Here is a 17805-nt window from a genome sequence, read left to right as displayed (position 1 = left end):
AATTAATAAATTCTCTCTTTTTCCTCCAGGTCGTTGTGGTGTGTATAATTTACAGCTAGGTGCTTAGCTGAAGTTAGCACTAAAGAGTGTGGTATACTCAAAAAATAATTAAATCCGTTATAATTCCATGTTTTATGTTTACGGCATTTTAAACTTTGTTCTATTTATTATAATTATTAAAATAATTATTTTTGTTTTATGCTCATGGTTTGAGAACTCCATTTTACCCTACTACCTACAAATACTTGTCATTTCACATATATACATATATACATACATATATACATATACATGCATATACATATATATATCTAACATCTAGATTCAGGACTGATGGCAAACAGCAAGTATGCTTTTCAAGTTAAAGTGTACTACCCAGTTATTGATAGCATGATTAGGGAAATAGTAAGGTGTTTTTTCTAATACCAATTGTCGTCTCATGATTGGTATTCAGGCTCTAAATCCATTCAGTTCTAGCTTTTTGAGACAGGAGGATGTTCTTCTTTTGGCAAACACTAAATGAGTCCAATAGTGAAGACTTGAAACATGAACTTCAATAACTTCAAATAAGGAGAGTCTCAGAAAGACATAAAAGGAATGGTGAACAAAATCTTGCCACTCTACTGAAACTTGTACATTTTTTGGACCCGTACGGGATGTTTTCTTTGAGCTGCTATGGTTGTGCAAAATAGCTGTGGTAATATAGAATTACACACAGATATGTATGATAGCTGTGCAATCAAGAATCATTTGTGATCTACTATGACATAAAGAAGGTTGTCAAATTTGGCTATACTAAGCATCGAGCCCAAATCTTTGAATTTATATGACTTTGTTGAAAGATTTGCTGGACAACATGGTAAAGGTCGTATTCAGCTCTTATAGTTGAATTTTCTGCAGTTGTAATTGTCAGATGAAAGGAATACTGTTTTTCAGAAAGGTCTTTGCTGCAGATACTTTATAAATAATTTCAAAAACAACATGACACTTCATTTTACAAATGTACATCAACATTGTTGAACATATTTGTCTGTAGTTTCTTTTAAGATGAGAATAGTAAAATATGCTAATCAAACCAACTGCTGATTGCTACTGTGATGTTAGACTTATCTTTGTAATAATTGATTTTAATTACCTCATAAATATGCTTGCCTTGAACACTAGGTAGCACATACCCTGTATACAGTGTGTGCATCTGAAAGAATAATGTTTTTGTGTTGTGACCCTCCCAAAAATCTTCCTGCCACCTCATGTAAAATTTTCTAGATCCGCCCCGGCACACTCTGATCAACTTAAAAAGTAAGATATACAAGAAAAAATGCTTTGGTTAGACTTTGTTCATAAGACTTTCTAGGGGTGCCAATAATTGTGGCACATATGGTTTGTTAAAAAAACCCTCATCAAGAAATAATTATATTTTTTTCCTCAGAACAAGTTTACTTCAATTAATGGTTGGATTTCTCTCATTTTATTCATTGCGAGATTACGGTAATTCACCAAAACTCGATTTTTTTTTAAAAATCCTTTTAACTCATCTTACCAAAGTTCCAACAATTGTGAGAACAAGGAGGTTATTAAAAAAAAAAAAAACAACACTATCTACTGCAGCTTTAAGTTGAAAGGTACAATAGAATACTGAACACATTAAATAGACCGTTACAAAGAGTTGGAATAATGGTACACACAGAACAGTGCAAAATACAGAACTTTTCAAGAGTCAGGATATTTCTAAAAGTAACAACTGAAAAAGGAAGAAAGTTTAATGGGCAAAGCAAGACAAGAACGAAACCTTTAAAGAGGTTGCAGGGATATATGCAAGTAACTAGCAACTACTGTTCGTGTATATTATAGCCACTCAGCATATTTTCCACAGGTCTGAGCTGTGGGACAAGGCAGTAATATTAAATCAATTTCTTCACAAAAAGGAGCATCCAAGGTTGAAACTTTAAACCTCACAAAACCATGCAGCAGAAAATACATATTAAAGTCTGGTGGGAGAAAGGTATGCATTTCCAGCCTTAAATCCAAAAGATGTATTTGGCACAAGGCGAACACGGCTAATCATCTAAAGTACACAGTACCTACTGTTAAGCACGGTGGTGACGGCATCATGCTAATGCTATGGGACTGCTTCTCTTCAGTAGGGATTTGTCTTGTTTTCAGCCTGTAAATCAACAAAAGCTGAAATGTCAATAAGGGTGTGTTGACTTGCAATATTTAGTGTTTGTGTATGTGTAAATAAATATAGCTCTTTTGTTTAAAGAATATGGATAGACCTGTAAAAATAAAACAGGTGTAATGTTTGCTAAAGCTGCTCATTTACAATTCAGAAGCTTATTAAGGCAACTCAAAAAACATTCTTGAAAACTATTTCACAAATATGACTGTTATCTCTTAAATATTTTACGTGTTGCTGTCAACAGTGTAATGCTCATAACAGAATAGGTAGAAAGAGTTTCAGAAGTAGGTAATCCAGAGGCACAAACAGAAGTGAAAAGTATATATTAAGTTTTATTTGTGTAACTACATACAGATATTTTCTTTTAATATGGGCAACACAACTCGTAGCTCCAGGGCTCATATTTGATTGCTAGGCTGGCCACAGTCTGCACAGACTTGATTTGTAAGACAGAGTGGGAATGTGTATGCCTTGTATGACTGGGAGTTGACTTCTGTTATCCACCACATGCTGTCAAAAAAGGCTCAGTCTTAGTAAGCAATATTATATTAGAAAAGAAAAGGCAAAGCTGAGGGTGATCCAGGATGCAATATTTTTGTTTAATTTATTTATTGTTCTTACATTGAAGAAATCCACCTGTCCTTTTTCTGAAGCCACATCTATCAAATAAGGGTCCTGAAGCCTAACTTAACATCAAAGCATAAACCACTTTATCCATCTTTCTTGACCATAGCCACTGCCTCTCCCACCTCTATTCCTCCCAACTCACCTTCCACTCTAGACCCTTTTACTATGCACTGTGTTTTTAAAACTTTTTGTGCTAGTGTAGTCAGGCCAAGCCCTCAATTACCACCTAGCAGGTATGCTCTAATTTTATTCTTCCAACATCAATGTTGAAACCCTCCAGTGGCCTCCGGCACCCTATCCACCACTAAGGCATGGGGTGCACTTGAAGTGTTGTGTCTCTCAAGCAACCCTATCTGCCTGTAACAGACAGCTCTTTCCCAAACCTACCGACATCTTGACAACCCCTAGTGGCCTTACGTCCTTACCAAGCTTATTTGCCTTTTACTGTTCTGGGAGAACATTATCCACTTGACATTGTAAGGGAGTATAAGGTAAAACTTGAAAGCTTTTCATTTTTGTTTTTTACATATACTTGAAACATGATACTTATTTAGTTTCTTTAGCATTTTGCTGTCCAAAGTATCTAACTATAGTTCACTTTATTTTGTTGTAATTTCTAAGCACTGGTCATTTATTTTAACAATCAGTTTAAAAAGCAAGTTGTCACGCTATTGTAACCATTTTTAAAAAATTTTAAGTTAATGATTTGAGGAGCCATGTGCTAATGTCTCATTTTCACTTGTATTGATTATATCTTTATCTTTTGGAATTGGAGAGTGTAAGCAAAAAAAACCATGAGAGATAAAAATGTGCATACGCATGTTTGTATAAGTTTTGATGGTGATACCAGTTTAATAAGAGGTTACCCAGGACAGTGACATTAAAACAATTTTGCAGGGTTGTCAGAACTTCCTAATGAAACCTCCAGGGAAAACTGAGAAACACTAGTGGAAGGGACAATCCAGTATAGGCTCCTAGGTGGCAATATGTTCCAGGTGCCATGTAAGGGCATCAGGTTTGGAACACTAACAGAAAGAGATGCAGTCTGGATAGAAACAAAACATATTGCAAAAGAAAAAAATATTTTTTGCTTTTTCTTCTTCAGCACTTCACCAGGCTGTTGCCTCTTAGGAAAGCAGAAAGCTTTTAGAACTCCAAGCTGCATAGTTGTAATGTTGATAAAAGGTGTTAAACAATTGTATCAAAACTTTATATTACAAAGATGTTGAAACAGTGATAATTCACAGTAATGCTAGTATGCAAACGGATGAGGACTTATTTGGCAAGGAATTCCACAAGACCATATATATGTATATTAAAGCAGTAGCAGTTAAAACACACTACAGAGTGTCTTGCAAAATAGTTCAGACCCTTCATCATTTCTCTAATTATAATGAACAAGTCACTCAATAAAAATTTGTTCTCTATGATGTTCTCATTTCAAAGCACTAAAACCCAACATTATTTATTTATTTATGTGAAATTATTTTATGTTTAGGGAAATATAGTATATATTGGTAATTTGTCTGTGGATGTTATGTTTAGGGACATACAGTATATATTGTTAATAATTCTATTTTATTGCTATGTATGTTGTTCTTACACTTTCTAATGCAAAGCTTTGATATTTGAAGATATTATTGAATGTTTTCCTAACCATTTTTTTTTACATTTACTTGAGTAGTTCCTATGTAAGATACTTTTGTTTTTACTTAAGTAAACTTTTGTCTACATGGTAATACTAAATATGTTTTCCACCTAACTTTTCCTTGCTGTCAATATTATACAAAATTATAACCAGGTCAGACAGAAATTAATTCTTAGTGGTTAATGGGTTTAGTTTGTATTTTGATATAAAATACAATTCAGCTTTAACTGCTTGCGGTGTACACCAAGTAGTAACAGCAATCTCGCAGAAATTAACATGAATGAAACGAAGCGAGAAAGTCACAAAGTAGTAACTCTGAACATTTGGTGCTTGTATTTATGCGGTGCAAAATTTGTTTGATTTCTGACACCAAGTACCTATGTATCATTCTTTACCACATTTTTCCTCCAACAAAGCACCAAAATAATTATTTTTAATACCTGTTTTAAATGCACTTGTGTCTTCTCTAACCTTAATGAATGTTGATTCCACCTCCAGCAGAGATGTGAAATCATGCAGACAGTATGGTCGGAATGATTCATAGAAAGTAGCTTGCTGATGATCCATTACCCTGCTTGCATATTTTGATTTAACTGCAAGAAGACCATTACGATTGGTTGTTGCTGCTTTTAATAAAACAGTGAACATCTAGTGAATATTTTATGAATCCAAGAATGGCCATAAAATGAAAATCTTACATGTTGTTGGAAAGCTTCATGACATACAGTAAGCTACCTATGGAAAGTAATTCTTGAAAACTCTATCCAAAGGAGACAACTTGTGATAGAACAGGCCAGTAATTGCTTCGGAAGAGCTACAGAGTTTAGTAGGTGAGACCGGAGAAAGGGTGCAACAATCACCCATATCAAGAGCTTAGCTTAATGCTGTACTTTACATATGGTGGGGCACAAAAGAAGCCGTTACTCAAAAAACAAGCACATGTGGAGTTTTCTGAAAGGCATAAGAGTAAGTGAGAAAACGGTTTTATGGGTAGAGGATACAAAGAAAGAAACCTTTGGCCAAAGTTCATATGAGATATGAGAGTTCAAAGAGAGATGTACAATGGAACCTCGGTTTGTGAGCATAAGTCGTTCTGGAAACGTGCTCGTAGTCCAAAGCACTCGTATATCAAAGTGAATTTCCCCATAAGTAGTAATGGAAACTCAGATGATTTGTTCCACAAACCAAAAACTAAACTATTCATATAAAAATGATTAATACAAAATATAAAGTAAAAATACATAAAACAAATTAACCTGCACTTTACCTTTGAAAAGAATCATGGCTGGTGTGAGTGAGTTTCTAAACTCTTGTGGGATTGCACCCAACAGGACGACACAATCAGTCTCCCAGCGCTGTAGCAATTCGCCGTAAAACCGAATCCTAAAAGATCGCAGACATGCTATAAGCGCCTGCCGTCGATGGGTGATACAAGGAACATTATAAATGCGCAGGGCCCTGCCTGACTGCTGTGTATGTGTATAGGAGAGCGGCTGATCCCGCTACAATAAATAACCGCGCTGTTCTTGTTTCAAGCTGAATAAACCTGGTCTTGCTAAAGTACTGAGACTCAGCTTCGTGTTTTAGGGTGCAAGACAGGGACTTGCACGCACGAGCACACACACATACACACATGAGCACACACACACACGCGAGCGAGCGAGCACACACACATACACACACATGCGTGCATACACAGTCACAATGCTAATGCTACAGTAAACAGTATACGCTCGTACAGATGTTGACTATATGAGTGAGGCACGCCGACTCAGATGGAGAATACGAGACGATTGCCCACAATCCCGCAGCGAGAGAGAGAGAGAGAAGAACCATCAGCTCAGTTGCGGTCACATCACGCCCAGCAGACAAAGCGTATACATACTACTCTTACTGCAAGACCTCGCTGGTTTATCAAGTCAAAATTTATTAAAAAAAATTTTTTGCTCATCCTGCAAAACACTCGTAAACCAAGTTACTCGCAAACCGAGGTTCCACTGTATTTCATAAATTTAAACACTGCCCATGCCTCTTGGTATAGTAGAGTTCAGCATTATGTGGTGGGGTTGCTTTCCATCAGCAAGGACTGGCCATCTGGTTAAAACAGAATGAAGAATGAATGGTGGGAATACAAGAAAATACTGCAAAAAAATCTATTACAGTCTGCTTAAAAATTGGAGTTTGGGAAAAAAAATTTCCAAGTTGTCAAAACTGACTGAAGTAACCATTAAGGTTCCCAAGGACAAATATGAATGACCTTTAAGAATTATTATTATTATTAGTAGTAGTACCAAGGTGGACAAGGTTTTGGAAACAAGAACAACAATGTCCGTCACCTGGTCAGAGCCAATACTTTCTGAAAGAAATGAACAACACACCTAAAACATACAGCAGGGAAGGCCATTCCACGCAAGTGCACACAACTGTGAAAGAAAACATCAAGTGCTGGAATGTTCTCAAACATAATAAGTAGTTGGTACCAATCTCAACCAACCAGTAGAAGTATTCTGGAACATTGTTGGACAAATCAGCACTTCCACTGCAGTGATATGTAGGAAGATAAAATCTGAAAAAAGATCAATCAACAGGCAAGTCTGGTGGGGCGAAGAAGTTCAACTGGCCATCAAAGAAAAGAAAAAGGCCTACAAGATGTGGCAGTGGTCATGCCTTGACATAGAATTTTTGCAATATAAGACTATGAAGTTAGCTGCGAAATGGGCAGTGGCCAAAGTGTAAACTGAGCATTATGTGCATTTGTATGAACAATTGGGACACCCATGAAACCAGATTCACTGCCTTGTCAGCCAACTATTTCCTTGGTCTCCTTGCCCCAATGATGATTATTGAAATGAGAAATATACCTCTTGTTATGTATTCCATGGGAACAGCAAATTTTTTTTGGTCACTTATGAAAATGAGCAGTACAGGTGCAAGTTACAAGGTACTAAACTTAGTACAAGTCAAAGTAGACAACTCCAGGGCTGCAAGCACTACAGGAAATTACCTTAAATCCATAGAAGCAATGCAGACTGTACAATAAACGTCAGTATAATTATCTAAACAGACAATAGCAAGCAGAAAGAGTAAGATATAACAAGTGAATGATTAATTGAAAAAATAAAGGGGGCCAAAAATTGCAAACCACTGTTAAAACAATTTTACCAGTAACTCTTATCCTACCAGACTCGCAAAAAGACAAAATTCAACTGAAGTGAGAGACAGAAGCATTAGGAAGGAAAAAATGGTGTATTCAAAATAATAACCACTTACTTTAAAAGATATTTCATACTGCTCTCCACCCCAGATTTCAAGACCAGTGTCATAACCTCCTAGTTCCCAGAACCATTTTCTCTCAACTGCAAATAATCCACCAGCCATGACAGGGGACCTACAGGTGTGGAACACAAATGGAATGGAATAGTTAAAAAAACTTACCTAACAAATCATTACTTTAAACATTATTAAAGCAGAATAGGCACACATTTTAATTAGTAAGGCACAGAAAATTAAAAGTCAAAATGTTTATATTAAAATAAAACTCTAGATTTAATATAAAAGATAATATGCAATGAAAACTAGTAATATGTCAATAAATATGGATTCTATTTAATACTACTTTAATAGCCTGTTCCTTGTGTTTCAAGTAGTTGAGAAAACAAATCCAGTATACTAACACAATTGCCCCTCTTTAATGGTAATTTTTTACATTGTTTTTTTGCTTATTATACAAGTAACTGCGTTAAATCACTGAAACCAAAAGGTTACTGTTTTCCAGACTTAATTTTTCTAATTAGCTTTAATGTAAGTGATTAAAAGTAAATAACTGACTGAAAACAAGCATGAACTTTTTCAGTTTATGGTTCTTAACCAATTAAAAACTGTACCTATTAACTTCTAACTAATGGGGCTTTTACAGTGCTTGTAAGAAGCATTCACCCCCCCCTTGGAAGATTCAACATTTTATTGTTATACAACATTAAATCACAGTGGATTTAAATTAGTGTGTTTTGTCACTGATAAACAGAAAAATGACTTCATTATCATAGTGAAAACAGATATCTGCAAGGTGGTCTAAATTAATCACAAATATAAAACAAAATAACTGATCTCATAAGTCTTCACCCTCTTTAATATGGCACATCTAAATCATCAATGGTACAGCCAACTGGTTTTAGAAGTTACATACTTTGTTAAACAGAGTAACCTGTCTGTATTCAATGAGTTTTAAATTATTAAAGTATAAAATCACTGCTATTTGGAAGGTCCAACTTGTGGTAAAATCAGTATAGTGGCCTAACCTATACAATAAAGACAAAAAACACTCCAAGCTAAAAGGTGAACATAAAAGGTAGAAAATGGAAAAATTAAGATATTCTAGAAACTGAATATCCACCAGAGTACAGTTAAATCAACCATTAACAAAGAGTATAGCACGCCTGTAAATCTGCCTAGAACAGACCGACTATGAGGAAAACCAATGAAACTGAACGATTTACAAGCTAACATGGCTAAGATTAGAGAGGCTGTGCATATTAAAAACTGCTGCCTGGGTGCTTCTGTTGCAGCTTTATGCGAGAGTGTAAAGGAGAGAGGCCTTTGGCAGAGGGTGGGGGGTTAGGGCTGAAAATAAACAACACCTTAACTAAAGTTTGGAAAAATACACATGGGACTCCCTGAAGTCAAAAACATATGCACAATATCATAAATTGCTCCATCTCCAAGGTGAATTATAGTGGTAGTAGCATCATTCTCTGGGGATGCTTATCTGCAGCATGCCCAAGAAGAGGGTAAACTGAATCCTGCGAAGTATATGGAATTTCATGGAGGTCAATGCAGTCTGCAGGAAATATGCTCCTTGGGAAAAGATTTGCGTTCCAGCAAAATAACAGCTTCAGATATACAGTGCATTCATAAAGTATTCACAGCGCATCACTTTTTCCACATTTTGTTATGTTACAGCCTTATTCCAAAATGGATTAAATTCATTTTTTTTCCTCAGAATTCTACACACAACACCCCATAATGACAACATAAAAAACGTTTACTTGAGGTTTTTGCAAATTTATTAAAAATAAAAAAACTGAGAAATCACATGTACATAAGTATTCACAGCCTTTGCTCAATACTTTGTCGATGTACCTTTGGCAGCAATTACAGCCTCAAGTCTTTTTGAATATGATGCCACAAACTTGGCACACCTATCCTTGGCCAGTTTCACCCATTCCTCTTTGCAGCACCTCTCAAGCTCCATCAGTTTGGATGGGAAGCATCTGTGCACAGCCATTTTAAGATCTCTCCAGAGATGTTCAATTGGATTCAAGTCTGGGCTCTGGCTGGGCCACTCAAGAACATTCACAGAGTTGTCCTGAAGCCACTCCTTTGATATCTTGGCTGTGTGCTTAGGGTCATTGTCCTGCTGAAAGATGAACCGTCACCCCAGTCTGAGGTCAAGAGCGCTCTGGAGCAGGTTTTCATCCAGGATGTCTCTGTACATTGCTGCAGTCATCTCTCCCTTTATCCTGACTAGTTTCCCAGTCCCTGCCGCTGAAAAACATCCCCACAGCATGATGATGCTGCCACCACCATGCTTCACTATAGGGATGGTATTGGCCTGGTGATGAGCAGTGCCTGGTTTCCTCCAAACGTGACGCCTGGCATTCACACCAAAGTGTTCAATTTTTGTCTCATCAGACCAGAGAATTTTCTTTCTCATGGTCTGAGAGTCCTTCAGGTGCCTTTTGGCAAACTCCAAGCGGGCTGCCATGTGCCTTTTACTAAGGAGTGGCTTCCATCTGGCCACTCTACCATACAGGCCTGATTGGTGGATTGCTGCAGAGATGGTTGTCCTTCTGGAAGGTTCTCCTCTCTCCACAGAAGACCTCTGGAGCTCTGACAGAGTGACCATCGGGTTCTTGGTCACCTCCCTGACTAAGGCCCTTCTCCCCTGATCGCTCAGTTTAGATGGCCGGCCAGTTCTAGGAAGAGTCCTTGTGGTTTCGAACTTCTTCCACTTACGGATGATGGAGGCCACTGTGCTCATTGGGACCTTCAAAAGCAGCAGAAATTTTTCTGTAACCTTCCCCAGATTAGTGCCTCGAGACAATTCTGTCTCGGAGGTCTACAGACAATTCCTTTGACTGCATGCTTGGTTTGTGCTCTGACATGAACTGTCAACTGTGAGACCTTATATAGACAGGTGTTTGCCTTTCCAAATCATGTCCAATCAACTGAATTTACCACAGGTGGACTCCAATTAAGCTGCAGAAACATCTCAAGGATGATCAGGGGAAACAGGATGCACCTGAGCTCAATTTTGAGCTTCATGGCAAACGCTGTGAATACTTATGTATATGTGCTTTCTAAATTTTTTTATTTTTAATAAATTTTCAAAAACCTCAAGTAAACTTTTTTTCACGTTGTCATTATGGGGTGTTGTGTGTAGAATTCTGAGGAAAAAAATGAATTTAATCCATTTTGGAATAAGGCTATAACATAACAAAACGTGGAAAAAGTGATGCGCTGTGAATACTTTCCGGATGCGCTGTAGGCTGAACAGGACCGGAGAAAGTACAGTCCCCTGCAGCGCTCCTGTGTTGCTGACCACAATGTCAGACCTGCAGTTCCCGAGATGCACATACCGAGGTCTGCCTTTTAAGATAGTCCACGATCCATGCCACCAGGTATGAATCTACTCCCATCTCTGTCAGCTTGTCCCTAAAGAGCAGAGGTTGGATGGTGTTAAAGGTGCTAGAGAAGTCCAGAAACAATTCTTACAGCACAACTGCCTCTGTCCAAGTGGGAGAGGGATCGGTGTAGCATATAGATGATGGCATCCTCCACTCCCACCTTCTCCTGGTATGCAAACTGCAGAGGGTCGAGGGCATGGCATACCTCTGGCCTCAGGTGGTGAAGCAGTAGCTGTCTTCATCACATGTGACGTCAGAGCGACAGTCCTGAAGTCATTCAGCTCACTAGGATGTGATACCTTTGGGATTGGGGTGATACAAGATGTTTTCCAAAGCCTCAGGACTCTCCCCTGTTCCAGGCTCAGGTTGAAGATGCGCTGTAGAGGACTCCCCAGCTCCAGTGCACAGGCCTTCAGCAGTCGTGGCGATACTCCATCTGGACCCGCTGCTTTGCTAGCACGAAGTTTTCTCAGCTCTCTGCTCACCTGCGCTGCTGTAATTGTATGTGGGGATGTCTCTCCTATGCTGGTATCAGCAGAAGGATGGGTGGAGGGTGCAGTACTCCGAGGTGAAAGTGGGTTAGGGTGGTCAAACCTGTTAAGGAAGTTGTTCATTTGGTTTGCTCTCTTCACATCTCTCTCGATGGTGGCACCCCGCTTCGAGCTGAAGCCAGTGATGATCTTCAACCCATCCCACACTTCCTTCATGCAGTTATTCTGCAACTTCTACTCCAGCTTTCTCCTGTACTGCTCCTTCACCGCTCTGAGCTGGACTCGGAGTTCCTTCTGCACGCGCTTGAAGTCATGCTGATCACCGCCTTTAAAAGCCCTTTTCTTCTGGTTCAAAAGGCCCTTGATGTCACTTGTAATCCATGGCTTGATGTTAGCATAGCAGCGTACTGTTCTTACTGGAAATACAATGTCCATACAGAAGTTGATGTAGTCAGTAGTGCAGTCAACAACCTCCTCAATGTTCTCACTATGTGATCCCTGCAGGATATCCCATTCCGTAGTTCCAAAGCAGTCTCTCAGAGCCTGCTCTGTTCACAATAAGGTAATTTTGAAATTTGATGGCATGGGACCGGGCCATGTTTACCACTGTGAAGCATCCCCTCTTCTTTTCACAATAGTACATAAACATCTGTGAGGAGACCAGCTGCTGAACTTTTGGGAGAGGAATGTTGTTCCTTTCTTGTCTGATATAGGATTATAGCTCCTCAACAGTCCTGGGTCTCCTTTGTCATATTTTTCATTCATGATATGCTAAATGTTTTCAACTGGTGGAAGGTCTGGTCTCTAGGCAGGCCATTTCAGCACCCACACTCTTCTGCTACAAACCCATGCTGTATATAGATGCAGTATGCGGTTCAACATGGTCATGCTGAAATATGCTAGGTCTTCTCTGAAAAAGACATTGCCTGGATGGCAGCATACGTTGCTCTAAAACCTTTATATTCCTTTCAGCATTGATAGTGCCTTTCCAGATGTGCAAGCTGCCAGTTCCAAAGGCACTAATTCACCCCCATGCCATCCAAGATGCATGCTTTTGAAGTTTTGAGTGCTGATAACAAGCCAAAAGGTACCTCTCCTTTTTAATCCAAAGGACACGGCATCCATGTTTTCGACAAAGAATTTCAAATGTCAATTCATCTGACCAAAGAACAGCTTTCCACTTTGCCTCAGTCCATTTGCCCCGGAGTGGTGGCTCTGAGGTTAGGCATTTGCTTTGGCAATCGGAAGGTTGCCGGTTCGAATCCCATAAAAACAACAGAAATTACTGTACTCCGCTGAGCCCTTGAGCAAAGCCCTTAACCTGCAATTGCTTTGTCCTGAGTATGGTGTTAATCTGCATCCAGTCCTACAAGCAAATCCTCTAACTAGCAGAGAAACTTAAGGATTGGTGGCAGGCTTAGCATTCCAGCCACTGTTCCAGTGTGGTGCTGAGGTGTCACCAGATGCACTCGGGTCCCAATCCAGATGACTTGTCGTGTGGTGGGTGCGGCAACGCGCTATCAGCACATGCTCCCAACCATTTTAATTGGTTGTAAAATGTTCTTCTAGTCGTTTTTTTCAGCCTTGTGTTGCTCTTGTTCCAAATTTTTTGAGACGTTACTGCCATCAAATTCAAAATGAGCTAATATTTTTCATGAAAAAGTGTCTCAATTTTAACATTTGATATGTTTTCTATGTTCTATTGTGAATAAAATATGGGTTTATGAGATTTACGAATGATTGCATTCTGTTTTCATTTACATTTTACACAGCGTCCCAACTTTTTTGGAATTGGGGTTGCAATACAGATGAGACAGGACATTGGTTTCCTGGTTACTGCTGCTGCTATCCAGTTCCAGAAGACTACATTTAAGTGCCTAGTTTTTGTCTTTGTGGCGTTTATTGTTCTTTCTATTTTTGTATTGGCTTTTCTCGCATTTTTTTTTTTCAACCCACATGTCAAGATGAGCATATTAAGTTTGGCATCAACCCTAAACTGTTTCCACAGGAGTATGACGGTGTGGGTATAACTGTGCCCCAACTAGAGATGCTTTCTGCCTGGCACATAACGCAGTCCCTTGACACCTTTAATTTAAAGAAGCAGAACTGAAAAGCACATTTTTTTAAACTTTCATGAGCGAATGTAAAGTGCACTATTTGTTTTGGTCAAATCTAAATTCTTGCAATAAGTCATTTAAAGATTTAATGTTGTTGCCTTGTGCAAGGTTCTACCTTTTTCATCACTGACTTGTTATCAAGTAGTAGAAAAATATTTCTCTAATTTAAATATCATGTAGAATCATTGATTAATTTCCTAAATATACCTATTCCAATTTTTGCATGTTATGGGGAGAAGTAAAAATAAAAAAATCTATTAAAAAGGTGTTATTTTATAAAGTACTCTTAACATTGTTCTATGTGTGAGAATATTAAATTGCAGTGACAGTGCTAATGATGCAGGTGAAAACAATGCCAGATGCTTCAATTAACCTTAGCTGGTCAGGTCAGCTTTAGGTCTCTACAGCAAGAGTGTGTGAGAAACTGAGCAGCACTGGGGGATAAGTGGGAGTAAGACTTGCTCGAAAAGAACATATTTTGCATGAATTGCCTCATTAAAAAAATGCAATAAATACATATTAATCAGCTTCTGTTGGGGCATTTTACTCTTTTGAGTCTGATTCCAACAGTATACATTAAAAGATTCTGCAAGTAAATATGAAAAATAACAGTTAATAGTCTGAAGTATACATATTATTTCACTGATGATGTCAGAATTGTCCAAAAGTACTTGTTTTTCGGCACAGCCTACAGAAACCCTTAATAATAAAAATACAAATAAAATAAACTTGACTCTGGAGCATATTGAAAGTGCATCTTATTGCCTAAACTATCTTCATAATTATCATCTCAGATAGGTTACTAGAGACTGTTAATGTAAAGTGTTTTTTACTACTCTTATACCAGCCAGTCACAAATTCTTTGCTTTTACCAAAACTTTTGTTTCTGTGTGCTTTGCAATAATTGCTTTACCATGGATTTCTTTTTTAAAAGATTTGAAATTTAAAAAGCCATCTAACTTAATTTAAGAAAATGTTTTAAGATTGCAGATTATGTCATAATACCTTATTTTTTTTCTTTCTCAACATTAAAGTTGCTAATGTAATGTCTATGCTTCATAAGATTAGATCATTGTCCTTTAATTTATCTGAAAATTGCACTGTTTACATTTGAGTGTTTTAAATGATATTATCAAGGTGGACTGTTAGCTTCCTCATTGTCAATGTAACCTACTGTTTACACTGTGTGTAGCTTGTATATTGCCAGGATAATTAAGACAAACATGCATCTTGCCAATATTTCGGCATATCTTTATTCGAGGGTGATGGGGGACAGGTGAACGCTGCACATCTCATATATATTTCTCTTCTGGTTCTTCCTGCTTCCACTTCAAAACCGGTCCCACCCACACGCAGCTGACACAGCATTTCTCGATTCCTATTCGTCGTCTTCCATGTCATGCACTATACTGGCCTGCTGAGCGTAACACATCCAACAAGTATTCAAGGTGCTGCCACAATGGTAAAGTAGCTTTACCACCTTTGCGGGAGCCACCTGTGTCTTTACAACAGCTTCTTACACAGCAAACATCAGAAGCTAAAAATTATCGTGAACACATTTGAGAAATACAACTCTTCTCTAGCACTTGCTTCCATGGGTGCATAGTTAATTCAACCTCCTGGCCACGGACTATATCGTTTTAAAATACACGGGCAAATTTATCACCAAATCTCTCCACTATACGCTAACACTTCTACCTCTCCAGGATATGGACAGTTGTATGTTTTTGACACAGCGCAAGCTACTGAAGTATGCTTACAAAATAAAGCAAACTCTGCATGCAGCGAAAATGTACTTCTCCAGCTAGATTCCATGCTCAGATCCATCAACCCTGCTCAGTCCAATCCAACAGCATCTGTACGATTGGTTTTCAAGGAAAACCCTGGGCAGGATTTACGACGATACAATTCCCCGACACTGCGATTTTCGTCAGAGAAGATGGTGAAACGCCTGCCGAAAGGGACATTTGCATCTATTACATACGGAACTCCTATAAACAGATGTCCACGCTCAATATGAATTGCGATCCTATGGTTTACCCACTTTTATTCCCTTACGGAGACATTGGCTGACACAAAGATTTACAACATGTTCCCGATAAAAGAACCGCCCAGCGAATAAGGCTTACTCGATGCCAATTTTATGCGTACAGATTAGCAATGAGGAATACATTTAGTATTTTGCACTCCAGCGACAAACTATTCCAACAGTACGTCATAGATGCGCATGTTAAAACAGAGGGCGTGCGTCTCAACTATCTCAGATTACATCAACAAGATCTGCGCGTGGAACAATACAATGTTTGAATACAGACGCACTGCAAGCAAACATTGAAAATAACAACGTACGTGTAGGCAAAATGATCATATTGCCATCCACATTTCCAGGAAGTCCAAGATACATGCAACAAAACTATCAGGATGCCATGGCCATAGTACGTAAATTCGGAAAGCCTGATTTATTTATCAGTTTCACATGTAATCCTACTTGGCCGGAAATTCTAAATGCACACTGCGCCTTTCAAGAAGTATTTATTTCTACTTGATTTCTGAATTCCTTTCTCACCGTTTTCCGTTCCTATTCTTACACCGCCGTATGCTATGGCGGGCGTCGGTTAGTATATTAATATTACAAACAAACTACATTCACTTCACCTGCAATTACTTCCTATTACTACTTTCCTTCATACCAACTCCAGTCAATGTTAATTTCATTGAGGTATCCATTTAATATATTTTGCTCATTTCACAAATATCAATACACCAATCAGCCTCAACATTAAAACCACTGACAGGTGAAATGAATAACCGACTCTTTTGTTACAATGGCACCTGTCAAGCGAAGGGATATATTAGGCAGCAAATGAACAATCAGTTCTTGAAGGTGATGTGTTCGAAGCATGAAAATGTGCACTTGTAAGGATCTGAGTGATGTTAGCAAAGAGCACATTGTGAAGGCTAGCCGACTTGGTAAGACCATCTCTAAAAACAGCAGGTCTTGTGGGGGGTGTTCCCAGTATGTAATGGTTGGAATTTACCAAAAGTGGTGAAAGGAAGGACAACCAGTGAACCACTGACAGAGTCATGGGTGCCCAAGGCTCACTTATGCTCATATGGAGTGAAGGCTAGCCCGTATGGTCTAAACCCACAGAAGAACTACTGTAGCTCAAACTGCTGAAAAACTTAACGCTGGCCATGAGAGAAAGGTGTCAGAACACACAGTGCAGTGCACCCTGTTGTGTATGGGACTGTGTAACCGTAGACAGGTCAGAGTGCCCAAGCTGACCCCTGTCTAACACCGAAAGTGCCTACAATGGGCGCGTGAGAGTCAGAACAGGACCATGGAGAAATGTAAGAAGGTGGTCTGGTCTGATGAATCATGCTTTCTTTTAGATCACATGAACGGCCAGGTGCATCTGTTTTATTTACCTGGGGATGAGATGGCAGCAAGATGCACTAAAGGGAAGAAGGTAGGCTGGCGGAGGCAGTGTGGTGTTCTAGGCAATGTCCTGTTGGGAAACATCGGGTACTGGTATTCATGTAGATGTTATCTACCTACACACCTAAAGACTGCAGCATATCTTCTACAACCTTTCATGGCAAAGGTATTCCCTGATGGCAGTGGTCTCTTTCAGTAGGATAATGCATCCTGCAAAAAATGGTTTATTCTTTAAACAAAGGGTTCAAGGTGTTGACTTGGCCTCCAGATTCCTCAGATCTTAATCCAACTGAGCATCTGCAGGATGTGCTAGAAAAAAAAAAAAGTCTGATCCATGGAGGTCCCACCTCACAACTTCCAGTATTTAAAAGATCTGCTGCTAACGTCTTGGTGCCATATACCACAGAACAACTGCCAAGGTCTTGTGGAGTCCATGCCTTGATGAATGAGAACTGTTTTAGCAGCATGAAGGGGACCAAACCACTATTAGGCAGGTGGTTTTAATGTTGTTTCTAATTGGCATATTTCATAGTACAGTACAAATATAAAGCTACACATATTTTCCTTAACTAAGGTAGAAACTGTACAGCTGTTAAAGTTAATTTTAAAGTTGTTAAT

At 38.7% G+C, this 17805-nt stretch overlaps 1 protein-coding gene across 1 annotated transcript in view; it reads right to left on the bottom strand.

Moving 5' to 3' along the window:
• Nucleotides 1-17805, bottom strand: part of LOC114660319 (polypeptide N-acetylgalactosaminyltransferase 10-like) — a 112814-nt gene that overhangs the window by 32582 nt on the left and 62427 nt on the right. Inside the window, exon 7 of the mRNA XM_028812941.2 lies at nucleotides 7725-7842. Coding sequence (XP_028668774.2) covers nucleotides 7725-7842 — 118 coding nt within the window. The remainder of the gene's footprint in view (nucleotides 1-7724; nucleotides 7843-17805) is intronic.

This window comes from Erpetoichthys calabaricus, chromosome 11 (genome assembly GCF_900747795.2).
Source record: "Erpetoichthys calabaricus chromosome 11, fErpCal1.3, whole genome shotgun sequence".
Classification (NCBI taxonomy): Eukaryota; Metazoa; Chordata; class Cladistia; order Polypteriformes; family Polypteridae; genus Erpetoichthys; species Erpetoichthys calabaricus.
The sequence above is the reverse complement of the archived record's forward strand: the minus strand, read 5'-3'. Positions and strand labels throughout refer to the sequence as shown.